Here is a 22,649-nt window from a genome sequence, read left to right on the forward strand (position 1 = left end):
TATCACCTCAACTCTCTTCCAGAATCTAAAAGATCATCTCTGCAAGGCACCAGGCTCTGACACCCTATTTGGTGCTCAAACAAGGACCCCAAGTTATAGAGACTATAGAGACAATGCTGGAATGAATGCATGAATAAATTATTTTATTAGCCAACCCTTCATGCATCCTGACAGACCTTGGCAGATAGATGATATAAAATGGAAAAAATGCTTCTTCCAGATAGAGAGCACTGTTATTCCAGCTTCCCTGCAAAGCAGCTGGCTAGCTAAAGGAGGTTTGGCAATATCTAATATAAAAAGAACAAAGTCCACAGGCATTTAAATATATCTACTTATAAATGTTTTCTATTCCTTTTCAACATGACTGAAAAGACTCCTGCCCTTATTACTTCTCCAGGAGCCATTAAGTTTAAGGACAGCTGAGATTGTTAGGTCAGTAAATCTGAATCCAGTGACAGGCTTAGGAATTTCAGTTACATTCACCTGAACCCTCAACAACTTTGGATGAACTAGAGCATCACTTCCAGCAAAGCACCAGCTTCCTCTTCATGCTGGAAGAATCCTGGCAGCAGGAGCATCTGTACCTATAAGTCTGTGTTTCATTTTGTGCATGGAAGCATGTGGATTTAACTTACATTTAATTTGTCCTTGTTCTGACTTTCACCACTAAGATGAGAAGACTGCATCTGGTTTTGTTTTCCTGCAAAAGCACTGTAATCAAATTGCTTCTTGATCTTCTTTCTTGCAAGCTAAGAGAGCTGCCTGATGGGTATTATTCAAGGATGGCTGACTTCTTCTAACCATGTACTTCCTATTGTGTTTGGCTACCCAGAAAGGACTCATTGTACCAGAGAGCCTGGTGAAAGAAAAAGATGAAACTAGGCAAATGAACAGCTGTCTGATTTCACAGTCTGGTCTGAATGTATTGCACACAGCAATTAACAGAACGGGTGGCAAAATGCAGCTTAACGTAACTGCACCCATCAGCCTCAATAATCCAACGTGTTAGTGCTGGCAACAGTAATATTTTTTTACAAGATTTTGGCCTTGGCAGCACCTCTTTCAATCATAAACCAGGTTCTACTAATATTTTCCATTTTCCTTGTACTAAAGATCTGTAACACAACCACCACCAAATGTGGTTTAGGACAGCTATATGGAAAGAGTGCCTCTGGATATCAGAAAACTCTTTTCCATTAATATCATTCAAAAAATTACTTACTGCTGATACTCCTATTGATGCTCTCATACAAGGACTCCCATTTTCATTAACACTTTTAAGCACTAAGTGAACTGCATGCACAGCACAGCAGCACTGCAGACATGGAAAACAGCTGTGTCAAGCATATTTTAATTTTTTTGAAAGTCACTGTTCTTCAAAAAAGATTTTTCAGCTACAGGTAAATGAATCTCCCTTTCCTGTCCCACTATCCTGCCATCAGATCCCAAAACTTGGAGAAAGTATTTTGGCTGAAGTTATTTCCAGGAAAAAAATATGCTCAGGATCTTTGTTGATTCATGAGCAACAATACTGAGCTAATAGCAATTTGCTAGCTGTGTCATACTTATTCTTCTTTTGGAATTTGAGATTCATGAGAATAAAATATCTTCTAAGAGCTCCAGCTGGGGTCCATTGTGTGATACTGTGAAAAGCCTCATGCTGAAGACACATCAAACAGCAAGAGCATTGAGACTACCCTCATTTTCAAAGGTTTCATCACAAGGATACAGCCCACAGTTCTGACAATCTTTGAGACTATTTTGAATAACTCAATGGCTAAAAGCTTCCATTTCTTTCAGGGATCAAAAACTCCTATCTCTTCTTTTGCAAGAAATTTCCAATTTGCTTTAAAAAGCTTAAGTCCACCAAAAATGAGAAATCCCCAAGGAACATTGGTTACCCACAGCAGACAACCAAAGTCTCTCTCCATCTCATCTACTTGAAGCAACTTACCATGATGGCAGCAGAAACTATCTAACGTCCATTTCATGATGTTTGAATGAGACCCTGCCTACAGGGATCACTGCAACTGCCAAAGAGAAAAAACCTCCGAAGTTTTCATCAAAACTGGCACCCCGAAGCTGCTCAGTATATTCTAAATAGGGGGATTTTACAAATACTCCTAATCTGTGTAAAATTGACAGAAATGTGGTAGTTTTCTTCTTCCAAAGCTATCTGATCACCCAGTGATATTTTGTAATATTGAAAATATGATTTGGCGAGGGTATTGAAATTATTCTTATTGAAAATACACGTCTCGGTAAGTTTCCTCATTATGAAAAGGTTTAAGTCACTCCATTGCTGGTAGTGTATTAGATCTCCAGTAATTGGCACAAAAGGCCAAATGATTACACTGATTCACCCTTGCAACACCTCAAGAAGAATGTGGCAGGGCTGACACAGAAGACAAATCACATCATATGAGTTGTAGCTTTGTACTAACATTTGAGGACAACCATTAATAACTGGCTGCCACTTGGACTTCATATCACTGATCACAACCCTTTGGGCTCAGTTCTCCAGCCAGTTTTCCACCCACCAGGCACACATCCAATTCACATCTCCATAGCTTGGCTATCAGGACACCATGGGAGACTGTCAAAAGCCTTGCTAAATTAAAAACAAATAAATTCCATTGCTTTTCCCTCAACCACCAAAGCAGTCAACTTATCACATGAGGTGCAACTTGTTTTTAAGTCCACATTGGCTTTTCCCAGTCACTTTCTGGTCCTGCATGTTCTTGAAAATGGCTCCCAGGAGGACGTTGCTTAATAATCTTTCCAAAGACTGAGGTTATGCTGACCAGTCTGTAGTTACTTGGATTCTCCTTTTTACCCTTCTTGAGGAAAGATCTGATGTTTACCTTTTTTCCAGAAATGAGGAAACTTCCCTTACCACATGAAATTTCAAACGTGACAGAGTGGCCTTGCAATGACATCAGCTAGCTCCCTCAAGCAGAACTGGATGCATCCCATCTGGCTACGTGCAGTTTATTACATTCAGTTTGCTTATGTCATCCCGAGGTTATTTCTGTCTTCCATGGTTAATAAATGCTTCACTCCTTCACTCCTTCAAAGAGTGATAGGGACCTGGGAGGCTGGAGCACAACCCCTAACAGCTGTTAAGGCAAAAGCAAGGCAAAGAAAACATCAAATACCTCAACACAAGTGAAAGGCAGTTTTGTAAAGCGTTCATGGTGTGAAGACTTTGTTGGAAATGCAGCTTGGAAATAAATAAGTCATCGTGTCTGTGATTTGAGGTCAATATTTCTAGACTACAGCTACTGGATTTGAGCTCAGAATTTCATTTAGTAAGGAGTCCAGGAATACCCATCTTTCTTAATTTGATCAACTGGACTTCAAACTAGACCCCAGATAATTTACAAACACTGGTATTTTTTGTGTACTAAGTCCTAAAAGAATAGGTAAGTCCTAAAAGAATGGGAAAGCCCAATCAACTCCACTTACAGCTCTTAGAAGTGAAGGCTCTTACAAAGCATAAAGACTCTCAAGCCTTTTTAAGATTGGGAAGCCAAATCTAGATGAAGGCACTGAAATTAAAGCATCAAAACCATAAGGGCTGAATGTCCACAACTTTGTCTGTTCCTCACGGGAATTCAGGGGATTAGGCCTGACATTTCTAACTCATCATCACCAATAAATCAAATTTGGCTATTTTCACAGAAAGCCAGTAGTGTGATGGGAAGTGAATGCCATCACACATTGCAGACCCATCTCTTTGGACAGTCTAAATTGTTTATCTTCTTTGCAAGGCTAGCATAATTGATTCTGTCCTGGTCACTTGTGACAGCAGAGTAAACGAAACGCACCTTGCACCAGGACTGAGATAATGCCTTCCCACCACTGAATAATTTAGCATTTGGGCCAGTGGGAAAAAATGCTGCCTTCTCACCATCCTCCTCTCTCACCATCTCTCTTCTTTACTGCAGCCATCGCTGCAAACAAACAACAACATTATCAAGATCTAAGGAGTTGTCAGTTTATATCAGAAGGAAGGAGGTGACATGACATGTCACATTACAGCACAGATGCTGCAGCTGGCTGTAGAGCTGTCATCATTAGCAGCAAGACACCATTGGGAGCCAGCATAGCTGGAAGTCTGTGTAGACAGGCGTTTGCTCGTTATAGGGCTCTGTTTAAGATTCTGGAGCACAACCGACTGTCATACCTGATGTAGCATGTCATGTGCTGTTTGCACATCCCAGGGTATCTGATTTCATCAGCATGTTTTCTTTCCTACTTCTGCACAACAAAATGCAATTAAAGCCCCAGATTCTTGATGAATCAGCTCAAGTAAACTCCGGATGGAAAAAGAGAGGTCCAAGGGTATTCAGGTAGGGTAAGTCTATCCTCTGACAACCAATAAAAATATCCCAGCTACTTGCAGACAAGCTGGTTTCATCAGCCAGCACCACTCCAGAGACCAGACAGATGCACCCATATGGTTTTCTCCAGTTCCATTAGAGCTCAGGAGGCAGAGAACAACGCAGTACTGAGTATCTTTCAGTGCTTAGAAGTGACACCAACATTTGATGTCCTAGCTCTGAGTCTGTGAAGACCCATTCCGTGGTTTGATAAAATTGAAAGATGCTATTTGACTTGTTGAGAGCTGAGACTGCTGCCTGAAAAAATGAGTGGAAATACCATGAGGGAAGGAAGAAGAGGTGGATGTGCTCACTACAGTATAGTTAGCACATCAGGTAACATGAGGGAGGATAAGGGCTGATATGGAACAGATGGGCTCTGGTGGACCACATACTCCTCATTAGGTTGGTCTTCCTGGTTCAAGCATGCCCAGAGCCCAGAGACTGCCTGGGATTTCAGTGGATTGGCCAACAGATATAGCTGACTACTAAGGACAAAACACCTCTACGCTTGTTGGCAAATTGAATATTTGACAGGCTGTCTCCTGCTAGAAATAAGGGTTGCAGAAGTTACAAACTACATAACATTGCTCTTGCACAAGGCAGATACTCACACTCAAATAAGAAACCCCAACAACTTTCTATTCTGAACACTGCTTCTAGGAAAACTACCCATAAGCTTCAGTCTTTGCAGGACACAACGTAAAGTTGGGGCACTAAGACTTGACTCCACAGCTGCTTAGAATCTGCTGCACTGCATTATCTGTTGCTTGACAGGATCCTGCAATCAGTGAAATCATTGTCCACAACTTCCATTTGTTTTTAATGGAAATCTGCAGGCACAAATATGACTTTTGGATTCCAATCCACAAAGCTTTGTTCAATGAACACAAAAGCATGACCTTCCACATGAGTGAGAGAAGCAAATGAAAACAGTGTTTTCCAGTAGCTTTTCATTTCTAATTGCAATTCTCCTTTAGAAGAAGTTTCTGACTAGGAAGGATAAAAGGTTCTCAATTCTCTCCCTCAGTAAGAGCACATATGCGATTTCTCCAGTGTCTGCATGGCCAAAGAACAAATATAACAGCAATCAATAATTCCATATTTGATGCCAATCATTGTAAATATACAAAATAAAATTGCTTTTATTCGAAAAGGAGTAAAAGTTCAGTACAAAGTGTGAAATTCTCTGCATTTAGAGTCAGGACTCAAAAAGTCGAAGTGATGAAACTTGGTTAGAAACAGATTGCTACCTAAAGGAACTATTTGCTGAGTTTTTCTTAAAATGAGATGAACTGCTTTTTGGAAGTATCTGAAGAGAGCTAACGTGCTTTTTCCCACTTTTAAACAGATAATTATTGAGATAGATACTAAATATAGTGCTCACTACATAAAGAATACATAAATGGTTACATTTTTAAGTAGGAAGGGAAAACAGAGTATTATTTTCTAGAAACAAAACTTTCTTAAATATTATTCAGACAAGAACTGAAGCATATATTCTAGAAACACATTAAACCATAATGTGACACTCAGATCTGCTAATATTTTGTCCTAAACACTCTGCTGCTTAAAAATAAGTCCCTGCTATTTTGTATGCATGTTTTGATGCCATCAATTCTTGCCAAGTTTTTCTGCATTCGAGTGGCAGGCTCTATATTAAAAGTAGTAATGCAACTATATTTAAAAAGCTGAAGATTGAGTGAAATCAGTAATAGCTGAGTTCATAGGAGCCCCTTATCGTATAAGTCAAGATTTTGCAGAATAAGCATGCCACATTTCTGCAAAATTTGGATGGCTGCTTGGAGAAAGACAATAGAAATGAACCATTCAGGTGAAAATTTCACTTCTTAAGTTGCTATGGAACAAGTCAAGCGACTCAATGAAGCAAAATGATAATTTAAAAAAACTCTTACAATACAGTTATTTCTTTTCCCAGCCAGCTCCATTTCTGAAGCCTCCCATAACAAAAGGGCACACACACTGAAGACTTACTTTGCTTTGAGCGTTTCTTCTTGGAAATTCCACTGAGGATCTTCCACTAGCTGCAGTTCTCGTAAAACACTCCCTGGCTTGTAAGCTGCATTGATCACCATGCTCAGAACCTAGTGAGATAAAATCAACAACACTGACGGATTTAAAAGTAGCCCTCAACAACAACAAGCATGATCTCTGGTGCTGTATAAGCAGAAGAAGCTTACAGATGCCTATTAGGTTCAAGGATACACAAGACAAGGGCTACAAGAAGAGGTCCCAGATTCAATCAATATGCAAAGTATATTGTTGACAGTGCCTCAGTATGATGCCACAACTGATTTAAATGCTGCTGGCTAACCCCAGAGATGTCCCATTAAATGAACCTAGCTGCTGTGCCTTGAGACAGACCTCACCCAAAAAAAGATTCCATTCCCTGCACCCACAGGGCTCAATGTAATAAAAAAATAAAAACACCTCTGATGGCTCAGCCAAGGACAATGTCACATGTGTTGTTATATAATGAACACTAAAGGGGAAATTCATGCATTTAAGGTTGGCAATATGCTTAAGAATCTGAGTGCTGCATGCCCTGACAGTACTAACAGAATATTAATAAAGTATACACAAAAAGAGTTGGCAGGAGGTGAGTCTAAAAACCAGTGTGTGTCCACTCAGTACAATAAAACACATGTGCTAATCCATTTAATCCAAAGTTTTTGAGAATAAAAATAGTTCCTACAGAGAACCTAAGCTTTAATGGCCTCCACTTGGCCTAAGGAGATAAATACAAGAAAAACAAATCTCTTAATAGCACCAGACCATGTGTTTGAACACTCTGCATTGTACATCAGTGAATAATCCCACAGTGAGTCTGGATTGGTTTTGGTATAATTTAGCTCTTTACCTAATGTCTGCTCTTAATTCCTTGAGGGCCTGCAGACATCTTCAAATGATTTCAGTGTGATGAGCATTATGTTTCCCCAACATACCCAAGAACATGCTGCATCAGAAATGAAAGTCTAACTACATAATACTGCAAAGAGCAACTAGTTTATTTTTTACTAAACAATGCAGCAACCATGATGATTTGATGGCTTTTTGAAAATCGTGTAGGGTGGAACATTTTTTGATGAGGGTTTCACTTGATGTTGCATAGTACCAGATAAAATGGAAGTGGTTTGAGTGGCCTGGTTAGATTATTTACTAGCAGCAAAATCTGGTTTATCACTGAGAGATATGGCAGAGATACTTGGAAATCTGCTAGAAAAAAAAGTGCAACTGAGATATTAAAAACAATGCCTCTAATAACAGCATCCAATGCCTCATGCAGTTCTGATCACCTGTACATCTCAAAGCATTCTATGAAGAAGGGCAAAAGCACACTCCTTACCTTACACAAGGAGAATCTAAAAGACAGATCTACACACAGCTTTTGAGCTGGTTCTTATCACGACCCAAAATTCCCAAGAGAACAAATGAAAGCTTTTGAGTGGCTCCATCCAGCTGCTCATCCACATCTTTTCTTGTCTGCTACTCACCAAATACAGATACAGCACTGACATCCAGCACATATATCCAATGCACAGAAGCCAAAGGTAGGTTTTCAAGAGCCACAAAGTCCTTGGATGGCTCCCACGCTCATATATAACTCAATAGATGTCCTCCTGTCCTGATTTGCAAATCAGGAAGACCCAAATTTGCAAATAACTGTTTGGCACTGCTTGAGCATTATCAACTGCAGCCTCACAATGCCAGTACTTCTCCTGGAATTGGCTTGTCATCAACAGAACCCTCAGTAAACTTCTAAAGAAGTTTTTTAAAAGAGTGTTTATAAGAGCAGCCATTTCCCTTTAAGACAAGAGAAAAGGTGGTTTTTTTTTTTAAAAAAAAAAAAAGCTTTAGCTTTTAGACTTCTTGTATCTCAAATAAATCACTGAGTCTGGCATTTCACAGTGTGGCAGGAGTCCACTACCATGTTAAATACATTATTTTCTAATAATATTATTTCTTAATATTACACACTATTAAACAGTAGGAAGAAAAAACACACACAAAGTGAAAAAAAAATAATCCAATAACACTTTATTTATTGCAGAGAAATTAACTAGTATTAAAGCAAAAACAGTGAAGAAATCCAGAGCAATTTCCAGTTCTCTCTGGAGATGGAAGGTCCCTTCACATAGGTCAGATGGGTCAAATTTGATTTGATTTACCAAATTCCCTTTGGCTGGAGTGTGAAGGGTCTGAGATTTTTCTATTTATTTTCAGCCCTCTCTGTCAGAAATGGTTTGGATAGAGCCAACAGTGCCTTGGAGCAGAAGGGTGGATGAGACAACACCAGCGTTTGCTGTTGTACACCTAACAAGTTTTGTTCTGTTACTGCTGAATATTCTTTGGATTTTCAGAGTCAAACAGACTGAAGCCACACTGGTGAGCACAATCACACAGCAACATCACAAGTCTCTGCCAAACCTTATAAGTACCTGAATCTTAGTTATCAGCTTTCCCACACCAAGAGCACAAGTGCCTTTTCTAAGGATATCTAGAAGTGCCTACTGGGTACTCAGCACCTTTCTTTGCATCGTGGATTGGTTGGGATTTTCACATTACCCATCACTCAACCCCTCTTCATTGATGACCCCAATCCTGGATGAAGCTTTTCAGGAAACAGCACCACGAGGTGATATCACAAAACAGCCTCTTCTCCTGTTCAAGAGCCCATTGGCTATCATCCTTATGAGGAAAAAGTCAGTTTTCTTCCTCTAATTGAGATGTGATCCCACTTCTCCTAACTAACAGGAGAGACGCCAACTCCCAGACTAACCTCAGACAAAATAGCTGAAGTTGTTTTATTTTACTTGAAATAAGGACACAGCTGTGTGGCAAAGAAGGAAAGAAGAACTATTTGGGATTCTTAAGTTAAATGATCAAACACCTGTAACTGCGCTTTTGCCACACACGAGGTAGTAGCACATGAGTTCTGACGTGCTTAAGACAGCCTATGAAATTTCAAAAATACAGACAGCCAGATCCAAGTTGGAAGATCCATTATCAGTGAGTCAGTGCCCATGAATTACTCAAGGACAACACTAATGAACCCCCTTGCAGAAATGCAACTTATATCTTTCCAAACTATGAAAGATTTCTGCCATCCTAACAGAAGATCTGATCGCTAATGATAACACCATCAACATGGCTCAATTATATAGCTAAGGATCAGTACAGGCTACATGGTTTTCTGAGCATTTTCATTTAATTATGCAAATTTCTCCTAAGTCATGCTGTGATGCAAAAAAAAAAAAAAAAAAAATCAAGTTGCAGAATGCAATAGCTTTTCTTCACAAACAGTGGCTCATTTTTCCTGCTTGCATCAGTTGAAAACAGTAACAGTCATGATATCTGTAGGTCTATTTTCATCCAGATAGAAAAACAGCAAAGTGTCTTAAAATAGTAACAGCAGTAAACAAAGAATCTAATTAATCTTTATAGCATATTTCCTTAAGATTCAGTGGGTTATAGATCATCTTAAATCTTAAAAAGGCATCTCATTTTATAATGTTATAGTGGTTAAATTGCTGGCATAGATGAAAGAACCACTAAGTATTTTTGATATTCTGACCCAAGAATGAAACCTTTAGCTGACTGTTTCTTTTAATCTAATTTAAAGCTAGTATTTCTTAGATATCTTAGCTATTATACAACCACTAATTTCCAGCCCAGCTGCAGCTGGTTGATCCGTGTTGATAGTTGATATCTCCACTGTCTCTTGGCTCCAAATCTCAACTTCTTTTCCAAACAAGCATCTCAGGAATGAGATAAACTCTGAAGCTGATGTTAAACAACAGTTGTTATCATCCTCACTTGCCCCTTGAGGTGAAAGAAGCTACAATAAACCAGAGACTTGTGCTGGCACCAGGAATAATGAACCTCCTGGCTTTAAGAATAAGTTTGGCACCAGATACAAGAATAGTTCCTTGCTTCTCACCTAAGGCTCTACATGGATGGAAGAATGCATACACGCAAGCAAACACAGAACTGCAGCCAGTATTTTTGATCACACCACCAAATAAGCTGTAATTGCTCTCACAGTTCTACACGGACATCTTGCTCGAGGGGGATAATTCTGGGAGGTACCTCAGTTTCGTCACTGCAGAGCTCACAACCCCTTCTTCATCCAACACACTGGAGCAAAGAAATTGGAGGATGCTTTTTCTGCTGGAGAAAAGGTGCTGCAAAAAAGCAAGCATATTCATGCCACTGCTCTCCCCAAATCCCTTTGAGAATGGCCCAGACTACTCATCCGGAAGGGGATGTACTACTCCACACTACAAAATTACCTCCCAGCCTTCTTTAGTCCAGAGCCAAGCGGTACTGACCATCAGATATCTCACTGCAGTATGCAGGCTGGTACCACCAGTTCGTTTGGAGCTGGATCCAGAATGATGTGTCACTGCATCAGAGACAGATGCAGGGAAGGGACAAGACTTTGGGGTAAAAGATGGCTGAGCAGCAGTGTGAACCCATCAGTGCCAAACACGGTACCATCTCCATCATAGAGACTGCTGCCCACTGGAGTTGCTCACAACTGGCACAGGTTTAAATTTTAACTAGAGCAACTCTAAAGGCAGAGAGCTACAGCTAGAGACCAGGGTGATCAGACCACTGCTGAATCTGTTCTTCCTTCGTAACTGTTGTTTCAGGTTGTCTGTCCCACACTCCCCTGTGTGTTGCCAAAGTAAAGCCCATGTATAATTTATTTATTCCAGACAAGTTATGCTGATGCATAATTTATAACAGCTTGCAATTTGCATTCTCTGGGCTACATCATCAATGGGTATAACGCGAGACAGAGCCACCAAGCTTGGTACTGAATATGGGCCAGAGGAATGGAGACTCATCCTTACCGTCGCCCATGGTTCTCTGAGCTGCATAAAGTCTTTCATGTTGGCAGCAGCTGATAGGAAACGTGTTTCCTCCACAGCTAAATCCTGAATGTGTTCTCTTCAACCCTTCCAGAATTTGGGACTTGTCCCCATGCATCTATGAGCCTGGATTTATCTTCAAAATACTGCTACAAAACACTGGGTCATTGCCACGGCTCTGCTCCTTGGGAAGACACTCATGGCTCCAAAAGCAAGATGTCTGTGTCTTGCTGACACTATTCTTTGGTCTTTCAACACAGAATCCTGAAAGGATTCTGAAAGGAGCAAGGGAAAACTGGATTCCTGTAGGAAACTTCAGCTGGTTTGCATGGTCAGTAACAGGGCCCATTCTTGAGCAATCTGGAGAAGCTGGTGGTAGCCAATGCAACAATACACAGGCAAACAAAGCATGACATGAGGGGAAGACCTTGCAGAAGCTTTGCACTACATATGTTTTAAAAATCCAAATTCCAGGAAGGAGGAAGAAATGCTAGCTTAACTACTGACTGTGGATGCCTCATGTTTCCCCCATGTTGCTTTTTCACTGCCTGTTTTTCAAGCAGCAGCAGATTGCTAATGCTCCCCATCAGCAAGCCACTGCAAACTGACTTTCAAATTTGGCAGCTGCCAACTTTTGCACCGCAACCACTTCATCCTGCTTTCTGCTTACGGCTATTTTTGATTTGCTTCTTTCAAATCCAAGTATCCACCTGCACAGGCAGCTGAATTATGGGGTTCTCTTCAAAAGCTCAGCTTTTAAACATGTGAGACAACTGGCAGTGACACTGTACGTAAAGCAGTATGTACAGGTTATTAAGGAACACAGGAGTCACTCTACATTAAAATAGAAGCACGCTTTGGGAAGCATGGGTGATTTGAGAGGAATCTCACATTTCAGTTGTTTCTTTCAGGAACTTAACCCATCTCACCTTAGGCAACTTCAAACATCCTCACTGAGCTGAGCTCTGAGGGGCTTGCAAATGCATCAGACAAATGGAGCCCTAAAAGTTCCTCTGCTGTTTCACCCTACACAGAGGGAGCTCAGATATGGCCCTGCACCAGAAATGGGTAGGGTTCATATAGGTACAGACCAGAAAGCTGGAATAGCTGGATTTCTAGAAGACCCAACTCAAGCTGAAATAGTTGTAGTCTTGTGTGGAGCCAGGAGTTGGACTCAAAGATCCTTGTGAGTCTCTTCCAACTTGGGCCATTCCACTGACCATGGCATCAATGGCACCCTACTTATCCAACAAAACCACCTTGTCCTCTCCCACCTGAAGTCACCTTGCCTCTCAGCTGTACATGGATGGTATACAGAACCGTGCAAAAAATTTTATGTATTTTTTTTCAAACAAGATAGTTTTTGTCTGAGGTCAACAGCAAGCACTCAGCTCCTTAGATTTTGCTCATTACACATGAAGTACACAGATGCTGGTGCTCTGCCACACCTCGTATGTGGGGTTAACTTCACAGTATTCAGCTTCCACTTAGCACATCACACACACTCACCTTGGCTTTCTGTCCTGGTCACTTTGGAACCCAATAGTTTGGGCCCCATTGGCCCATGGTCACCCAAATAATGACATCACCCGTTACAAATCTGCAGGCTTGTGCCAGGAGAAACAATAGTCTCATGGGTGCAATCACAGAGATCCTCTTCTGGCATAGCTTTGGCCTGAATACTCCCTTGCACAGCAGACACAGATAGATGAAACTTGTACCAGCAATCAACAAAACTCTCCATGTTTCAAAAATAACTCTTCTCCTACTACAACTCCCAATGCATATACATATCTTTCCTTCCAAGCTTGCAGTCTTGACCTATGGAAGCTGCCACAGAGCTCTAAGACAATTTTAGGTATCTCTTATCAAATTCTAGGCCCAGCAACCCATGATTCATGTTTCCCCTTCAAGCTTCCCCATAAAATAGCTGGCTCATACCTCTTTAAGGACCAGCACGCACTTGCCAGGCCCGACAGACTGAGGTAGCTCTGCTATTCTGCCTTTGTTTAAATATGGACCTGAGAAGCAGCGGTGGTTGATGTAGAGCTGGGGGCAGCAGTATCTCCCATTGATGGTGCCTGCAAGAAGAAAGTAGCAATGATGTGTGTCTTGCACTTTTATGCAATAAGTCAAGGGTCTTTCTTTCTCCTAGAAGGGGAAGGATGGGAAAAGAGTGAATGATGATCTTTGAGCTCCCCTCCAACCCAAGCCATTCTACAAAAAATCTTCCCTAAGATAGAAGATAGAGAAGCCTCTGTTGCTCAAATTTGTCCAACATGGGAAGAACTACATTTTTAGTAGCAACCAATATGGTTGCATGCTCTACTGAATGGAGAACTGAGAAAGGACTTCATTCATGACATGACCTGAAGCTATTTCATAACTCATGTTACAGATGGACATGAGTGATGCCATTATGACTTGCCAGAAAGGGAACATGTTAGCTTGGCACCAGCTTAGGGACAAAATTCAGGAGAAGGGCTGTTCAGTTACCCTCCAACACCATGGGGACTGGAGTATTTTTTCCCTGAAATACAGGTCTACAGAACAGTTTTCTGCGTGTGGGTTAACCATTCTGTGCTCTCTTATAGCACATGGAGAGAAGCAGACGCTTCCCTATGCCATCCAACTGGCTGACCACAATAGTTCAGATATTATTCCCAGAAACATCATTTCTCCCAGTGTGACTGTACTGGCACCTGGGTTGCTGCCTCAGATGCTGATGTGTGTCCTGCAGTGGGACACAAGGATGGATGCATTAAGCCATGGTATAAGTAATTTAACTGATGCCAGTTAAGAAGTCACATCCATCTCCACCACAAATTCATTCATCTTGCCCTGACATCAGCAACTGAAGTGGACAAGCATCAGGGGAAGCCCAGCTAAATACTGCATTTTCATGCAGAGGAGAAACCCCTCTGTCAGAGTTACATCCCTTGAGGATGAGCCTCTACCTCCCCATACATATGACATGCTTTCTCCCTTTGTAGGGCTGTCCCCCTCCATACAGGCAATTAATCCTTAAGATTAGGACCTGCTAGTGCCAAGCAGCCTTACCTGTTGTGTCTGGCTGAGGAACTGGGCAGAGGTCATGAGGTATTTTCTCAACAGGCACTGAGGATGGTAACCTGTTACAGAGAAATCTGGAGTATTTAACAGTGTCAAATGGGGCTGGCAAAGTCACTAAGCTGCTGTGTATTACTTCCCCTGGAAGACCTGATGTATCACTATAAAAATATCTCCTTAAATAATAGCAACTTACTTCTTTTCTGGTTGCACAACAGCAATTCTTCTCTTCCTTCGCACTGCAAAAACGAAGGAAGAAACAGTTTTGTACTCTTTTGTCCTATAAAATACATCTATAATGCATAAAAAGCTATAAAAATTCAGTGACTATAAAATGACTCCTAACACAATGAAATGGTACTTAATTACCATTGCCATCTTTTCTTGGTATTTTTAAGTAAGTCACTACATCATTAAAACCTGCTTTAAAGATGTAATAATACATTTAATCCTTCCTCTGGAATGCTAATATTGTGTTTTATGGGATCAACATAAAAAAAATTAATAAAAACACAAATATTTTTCCATACAGAAACACATATGGATAAGATTACATTTTACAAGCATGATTACCTCCAGCATAATTTATCCCTAGCCATAAATTGCGACAAGGCTGCATAATGTTGCCATAGCAGTGTTCTCCCAAATTAGGCCCTGGCTGCTTGATTTTTAACTTAAGCATATTTAACTCTTCGAAAGAATGACACATTTTAGAATTTGCCTTTCAGATGTTAATTAATACAAACAGTGAGGCTAATTCTTCATCTGGTGGCTTGAGATCAGGGTTGAACAGTCACTGCAAGGAACAGAACAACACCAAGCCACTGAGTGCTCATGAACTACCCTCAGATGGGAATGGAAAAAAAAGCAAGCTTAGTATGCTCTGGATGTAGGGCAAGACTTAATTGTGCCAAGAGGGATTTAAATTAGATACTAGGAAAAGCCCTGTACTGATAACAGAAGTGAAATAACAGAACTGATATCCTGGTAAGGTGCAGAAACTCAGCTGTAAGAGGCCAGCAAACATTCCTCACATTAGGTAAAGTAAATCCTGTCTAGGAGAGACATGACCTCTTTATGTTCCTTCAGGTTCTGTATTTTATGGGTGTTGTTCTCAATTTTTTTCCTGATTCAAGGTCCCACGTCCCTAATTCATTCCACTGCCTCACTGAACTCAGCTGTTCCACTCTGACAACCCCACTGCAAACCCACAAGCCACCCTGTGCAATCCCAGACCACTAATGGCCTTTCCCAGTGCAAACAATCCCATTTTTAGAGAGATTGATCACAGAGGCAAGTACAAACCATGTAACAGCAGTGCTGTGGCATCTGGTCACTAATTAGATTTATTACTATTTATTACAGTATGTTCACAGCCTGGTTACTGGTCTGCTAGTTAGGTGAGTAGTTTTAAGAACTGGATTATCAGACATCAGAAAAACTCCCTGATAAATCTGTTGATATAATAGGATATAGTGTATGTTCTGCTTGAGGTTTCCACTTACAAACAGCTTTGTGTGGTGGAGTAAGGTTATAAGCATTTGCTTCACACCAACCAACTGGGAAAATGTCCATAGACTCCACATCAACTATGTACTCTGGAGAGGGCATCTGTAAACCTATAAACATAAATTTATAACACCATTTAGACACGCGCTCGGAGCCATTCGAGCATTCATCACGAACTGAGGGAAGCAAATGATGGAACATGTAAAAATAAATCTGCTTACTTGCATCAAAATCAGGAATCATTTCATCTTCAATTTTGCAAAGACAGGAATGATATGGCTGCTGCATTTACATTGCAACGTGATTCCAGCAAAAACCAAAAATAAGAGCACACCAAGCGTGTGCAGTGAAGCAGGCAAAAGCTTGTAATGTTAAGCACACATGACTTTCCCCAACAAGACTGCCTGATTGACCCACAGGTTCTCATGTAGAGTTGCACATGCAAAGCAGCAGCAGGACATTTGATATTTGTTCTTAATGTTAAGAGCATGCAAAGTGGCTATAATATAATTGTAGGTAAAGTGATCGGCCTTTATTTCCTAATGATCCCCTGAAGCTTTTCTGTGTAGTTCTGCCCCTGAGCCACTGTTTTTAAAGGTCTAAGACACCATGAATTCTCTCCCCACAGCACATGAAACTTGAGCTGATCACCCAGTAGGGGACAGGCAATATAAAAATCCTGAGCGTATAGATGCACTACAATCTCTATCATAACACTGACTCCAAGTTCCCAAAGAAAATTTCTACCTAAAACCAAATTTCATCCAGTTTGGTTGTGATGTCTCCTTCAGGAGATACTAGCCTGTTCTTGGTTTGTATGGATCTCACTCAAAGCCAACTGGAAATATTCTCAATGATTTTGAGGTGTTTTGGAAACAACTTTGGGTCCTGAGTCAAGACACTATTTAATTATTCCATTTCAAGTCCATCTGCTCTAGCACAGCTTCATCAGTAAATTCTTCCTGCTCTCCGACTTCCACACTAGGACCTACAGCTCCAGTGCCAGCATGAGACAATCTCTTAATAAAACAGACCACAGGATCAGCAGCTTCTCCTGCAAGCATCCTCATCTTTGCATCTGTTAAAGCATCTTTGCCTTCTGCTAGAAGCAGCAACGTTTGACTGAGCTCAGCTAGATGACTACAGAGAACTTCCCACTCAACGAAAGTTCATCAACGGCCTGTAGTGTAATTGAAACTTTGTAAATGAACATTGTGATGGGAATGGCATCAAGACTGAGCTGCAGCACTTGAGTGTGTGAGGTTGTTTGGAAGACCAAAGGAAGAAGGAAAACAGTGCTCATAGTGACAAAGAAATTTAAAAAAAAAGAGAAGGAAAAAAACAAACAAACAACAGAACAGCATTAAAATAAATAAATAATAAATAAATAAATAAAAACCCATGCTGTCTGCACAGATGCATGGATATCTTCTAGGGAGAAGTTCAGGTTGTATATAAGGAAAAATTTCTTCTTAGAGTAGTGAAGTGTTGGAACAGGCTGCCTAGGAAGGTTGTAGAGCCACTGTCCCAGGAGATCTTCAAGAAAAGAGCAGATGTGGCATTGAGAGACATGGTTAGTGGGCATGGTGGGGATGAGTTGATGGTTGGACTAGATGGCCTTAGCTGTCTTATCCAACTGTAATAATTCTATGACTTTCATGGTATTCCTCTGAGTATTTATACTTAGTTACTTCCATGAGCTACTAAGCTGCAGCGTGAGGTCTCAGCATCTGGTACTCCCTGGACGACCACTTACCTCCATCAGGAAATAACAAATGATCACTGCTTAGTTTGAATCTGACAAAATGAGTAAGCAACAGATTGAGCCCTAAATACAACAAGAGATCAATGGTCCCCACTAAAATTTCACAAGATCTAGGAAAATTCAATATTTTCATCACTGCAACTGTTCTATCACATTATTCTAATCCAATAAACAGATGAAATGTACCTTTTTGCTCACAAATAACAATACATGTGACATAAACTTTTTAACTGCTGCAGTGCCCCGATGAGCAAGAAAGCAGCATAATGTCTGTTCTCCTGCAGCACCACTACTCTTGTAAGACATGATCACAGCTATTCTGGCCTCACTCACACTGCCTCTTCCCTTTGGCAATCAGCAATCCTGTCTTTCACTTCCAACATCTTACTGCTTCATTTGGACTCATTCATGTAAATAGAAACCAGCTTGTTTGAAACTCATTAGTTTCATTTGCTGTGTTTTATGCCGCCATCTTCCCACACCAAGAGATGTCCACAAGACTGGAGAGGTTCAATGGAAAAGCAGAGAACAGAAAGACGGGAAATAGAGTGAGAATTTCCATCTTCTACTACAGATCTTATTGGATGGAGCAGCAACTCTGGAAAATTCAGAGGGAAAACTACAGAAAACCTCTCTGGAGAAGTGGTTAACAAAAGAATTTTCCTTAAATTCCTGCTCTGTGCAGAGAATGTACATTATTACTTGTATAAATTCACACCAGCAAGTTTCAGCTTTAAAATCTAAAATGAACCCGTAAAAATTAACAATGCAGATGATGAGTAATAAAGTAGCAGAAAGTGATGGGATGTGCACAGCCCTGCACTTCTTGTCTGCAGGGGAACTATACTGCTGCTCATTAAATGATTGCCCTGAAGTTTACAGTTTTGCTACTGTACAAAGCATGATTTATTAAGCAATGTTCCCTCACGTCTAACTCGACACTGCTTAAATACTACGTCCTGTTTTATGGCTGCAATTTGGGCTGTCAAATAGTGAAACTCTGAGGGCAACAATGAAAGCTTCAGATGTGCCCATGAAAAACGGTGGGACCCGGGGTCTCCAGTGATGGGCTCCCATGGCAGCTGGGACTCTTGCTGCTACCAGAATATAAATAACCAGTTAGAAACAATAGTGTATTAACGGAGCTGAAAAAAGGATGCCATCGTCCAAGCCACATTTACTTTACAACTCTGCAAGCAGCGTTTTGTGGGGTTTTTAATGCCTGGTTTTAGGCTAACGCTGTGCATACTGTAGACAGGAATTTCAACAGCAGCAAAGCCTTCTTTTTATTTTTGCAGCCCTCTGCATCTTTTCCTTTTACTACAGATCATTCTACTCCTGGCACTGAGACATAAAAGAAGTGTAAAACATCTATCTGTAAGAACATCCGTAAGGCAAGGAGATGCACACAGGTTTTTTTATTACGAGCTGTGAAAGAAACATCCTTTAAGAAATTAAAGGAGTAAAAGACAGAGAGAAGGAGACAAGGGAAGGGAGCAGTGTGAAACATGTGGCTTTCTCTTTGGTCTTGGGGGACAGCTTGATTTGAAGATCTAAGAAACAGCATTCCTTGTTTACTACACTGGGCAAGTTTGGTGAATGCTGAGTCCATCTGAAAGCATTAGAGCTTGAAAAAAAAATACAAGGGATTCCCAAACCCCAAAAATGAAGGCACCTCTCCATTTTGTCCTGTCCTTGGAGGCATTCAAGGCCAAGTTGGATGGGGACCTGGGCAGTATGATCTGGTGGGTGGCAGCTGTGAGGTGGGAACTGGATGATCTTCAAGGTCCTTTTCAGTCTGAGGCATTCTATGATTCTATGATTTAAGAACGGGTGTTGTGACTGGATGGGTGTAAATTCCACATCAGTGTTAGTGAGACATGAATTGCAAACATGCATTAATTCCAGATCTTTAACTAAAATATTTGCCACGTGCCCAGACCAGGCTACAGATAAGCTCTAGCCTCCTTGTGTCTGAAGGCAATCGGTTATCACAGAAACATAGAATCATGGAATAGCTTGGGTTAGAAGGGACCTTAAAGATCATCCAGTTCCCACTCCCTGCCACACACAGGGCTGAGGGCTGACACTGAGATCAGGCTGCTCAGGGCCCCATCCAATCTGGCCTTGAACATCTCCAGGGATGGGAGATCCACAACTGATTTGGGCAACTGGTTCCAATTAGTACAGATTAAAAAAACTAAACCAAAACAAAAAAAAAAAACAAAAAAAAAACCCACAACTGCCACTGCAAAAAGCTCTATCAAAAGCAAAGATGTGAAGTTATACCTGCACTGTACACTGGAGATAAATGCAGAGGAGACAAAACTACATGCTGGAAATACAAAAGGAAGAAGATCTCTCCAGATTTTAGACTTCCCAAACTATGGGGCTTAGGAAAGACATGAGAAGCACAAGCAATTTTGCCTGCCAAGCTTTATATCAGGAGGAATCTCTCTTCGGGTAGTAATTGAGGTATAAATCTCTGAGAAAGGGATTTATCGCAGAGGTGCTGGGAGAGCCTTGTCTACCATATAATGCTACTTCTGCAGAGCTAAAGGCCACAGAACATCTGCCTTTGTTATATTTTAGAGCAAGCTCCTAGCATAGATGAGGCACTTCGAGTTACATGTCATTGTTATTACCAACTTTACAGGCTTTGATCACAGACCTTTCCTCTCATACAAACTGCACTGCACATTGTCAGACACTAAAATACTTCTGGGTAATTACAATGAACATACTGAAGGAGTAAGTAACTCTCTGTATCAGGAAAAGATTAAGCTGTTCTGGTCGGTCTGGCTTCCAGTATCTTCCCAGCCCCAAAACACTGAAAGTTCAGCATCCTGAATAGGAAAGGATGTGATCTTTTTGTGCAGAACAGGCACAAGACTTCATCTCCAGTGGGATCTCTGCAAGAACCCCTTGTCTCAGACCCTGCAGAACTCTCCTTTCTTGCTATCATGTGCTTGACTAGGATTTGTAACTCCATTAACATCTTCCTGGCTGTTTTGCCCTAGAAAAGCCAAAATAAACTTGCATTAAGGGTTACAGCAAGATTTTCCCTTTTGGCTGGCAGCATAAGGAATGGCACATCTTCCTTATGCATTCATTCAGAAGCACAGATCTTAGAGCCTGGTGATGAGCTATAGGCCATGTGAATTGCCTTTGGTATTTTCATGGTTCTCCAAAAGAAATAAAAGAAACATATGGCATTTGTAGCCGATGGTGACCCAATAACCATTGATTTCATACGGAAAATGAAGCTCTTATATTGACTGCAGTTGAAGCCAGCAGCTTCTAACAACAGTGTGTTAGCTTGATGGGTAAAAATTAAAATATGTTGTGACAAGGATACAGCAGCTTTATGGCTTATCACAGCACTCATCTGAACACCTAAATTACTATGGCTTTCTAGTCTTTAGAAATAACACTGTTCTTAAAACAATACTAAGAAAGATCACTGTGTGCTTTCTAAACTCTATAATACAGAGTTACTCTCTGCAGGCTCAGAAGAGAGAAGGTAAAAGGCTGTGAGCAGGAAATGGCTGTGGTAAGGAGCAGCACATGTTTCTGAGGTTTTAGGGATCCAGGTGACAAAAATGAGTGAAAGGAGCAGAAAGGAAGGAGGCTGCAAGTGAACAGAAAATCTCTTAATGGTCAGATATTTTGGTGATCCTGTGTGAAGCTGAGAGTTGGACTGAATGAATTTTACAGGTCAATTCCAACTTGGGATATTCTATGATTCTATGATCCCACAAGAGTTTACTGGAAATGTGAGTGGAAGTCTCAGTCATATAAACAAAGCAGGACAGAGATCCATCATTACAGAAATCCCTGATAACATCCATGTTGGTTGGGAGGGTGGAAGCTCTCTTCTGGAGGGATCAGGGTATGTCAATTCTCAAAACCAATTGTTAGTCAATATGTGTAAACGGGTAAGGCCAGAGTAAGCAACACTGGACAGAGTATGAAGGACAGAGTTGAGAGGGTTTGAATGAGCTACACAAAACACAAGAAGCATTTGCAGCACATACCTTCGAGGTGAAGCCACATTAACCGTCCTTTAACTGAAGTGATAGAAGCAACACATATCTCTGCAGGGTTCTTAGGGTTCACTGCCTCCAGCTTCATGTTCTTTGTAAAACCACGACTGAAGGATGTCTGAAAGAGCCAAGGACTAACAATGAAACATAGCTTTACACAGACTGTCTGCTGGGAAGAACAACTTCAGCATGCTTTGCTTTTCACTCTAAGTAAAGAACCCAACAGCATCCAGGTTCAAAATGGAGATGCCCTGATCACACACATGGAAAGTCAGGGATGATGACAAATCAGGAAGCAATGCAGGAGGTTGGGGGGTACAGATGGTGCCAGTCATGCTTACTGCCACAGCAGTAAATCTGTATGCTTAAATATACAGCACCAAAGAAAGTCTTCCACAAGTTATCTGAAGTCCCCACTGTCCTCCCCCTCTTCCTCAATGAAGGCAAAATCAGGTTAGAAGTTGCTGCAATGGTTCCCAAATGAGTAGTCATCTCTCCAAATATGAAACAAAACAATAAAAAGGTCAAGTCATGAGCTTGCAAGAATGCAACAGCCCCCACTGAATGAAGACTTCAGCAGCCAGAGAACCTGCAGTTCCAACCATATAGCTACCACTGCTGTAAGAAAAAATGCCCTGGAAACCTCCTTCAGTCTGAGGTTCCCCAAGCTCTCATTAATTTCTATCCTTACCCTCTATCCCTTCCAGTGCCCTTTCACTCCTCTCTTAAGCTCAAGCAATGCTTGGACTGTCCCAGTCCTCACTCTGCAGTAAAAACTGCAACTGGCCAGCACTACAGAAAAGCAGGGTGAGTTTGTTTAAATGCCTGCTACAGTGCCTAACAAAGAAACATCATTTATCATCGCACAGGCTCCTTTCAGTGCAGTTCATTGCTGGAGGCTAATTTATACAGAATCAATGACAAAACAGTTAGCTGGGAGTTTATTTTACTAAGCATTTGTTCGTGTCAATCCATT

At 41.0% G+C, this 22,649-nt stretch overlaps 1 protein-coding gene across 11 annotated transcripts in view; it reads right to left on the reverse strand.

The window, feature by feature from the left end:
• The window catches only part of SFMBT2 (Scm like with four mbt domains 2), a 115,580-nt gene that overhangs the window by 15,934 nt on the left and 76,997 nt on the right, over window positions 1-22,649 (reverse strand). For all 11 annotated transcript variants that reach the window (XM_090134416.1, XM_090134424.1, XM_031609234.2 and 8 more), the window contains 6 exons: window positions 21,665-21,791; window positions 15,859-15,972; window positions 14,550-14,592; window positions 14,345-14,415; window positions 13,226-13,365; window positions 6,381-6,490 (listed from right to left, as the gene is read on the reverse strand). In XM_090134416.1, the coding sequence (XP_089990542.1) occupies window positions 6,381-6,490; window positions 13,226-13,365; window positions 14,345-14,415; window positions 14,550-14,592; window positions 15,859-15,972; window positions 21,665-21,791 (605 nt within the window). The remainder of the gene's footprint in view (window positions 1-6,380; window positions 6,491-13,225; window positions 13,366-14,344; window positions 14,416-14,549; window positions 14,593-15,858; window positions 15,973-21,664; window positions 21,792-22,649) is intronic.

Source organism: Phasianus colchicus, chromosome 1, assembly GCF_987193195.1.
Source record: "Phasianus colchicus chromosome 1, bPhaCol1.hap1.1, whole genome shotgun sequence".
Classification (NCBI taxonomy): domain Eukaryota; kingdom Metazoa; phylum Chordata; class Aves; order Galliformes; family Phasianidae; genus Phasianus; species Phasianus colchicus.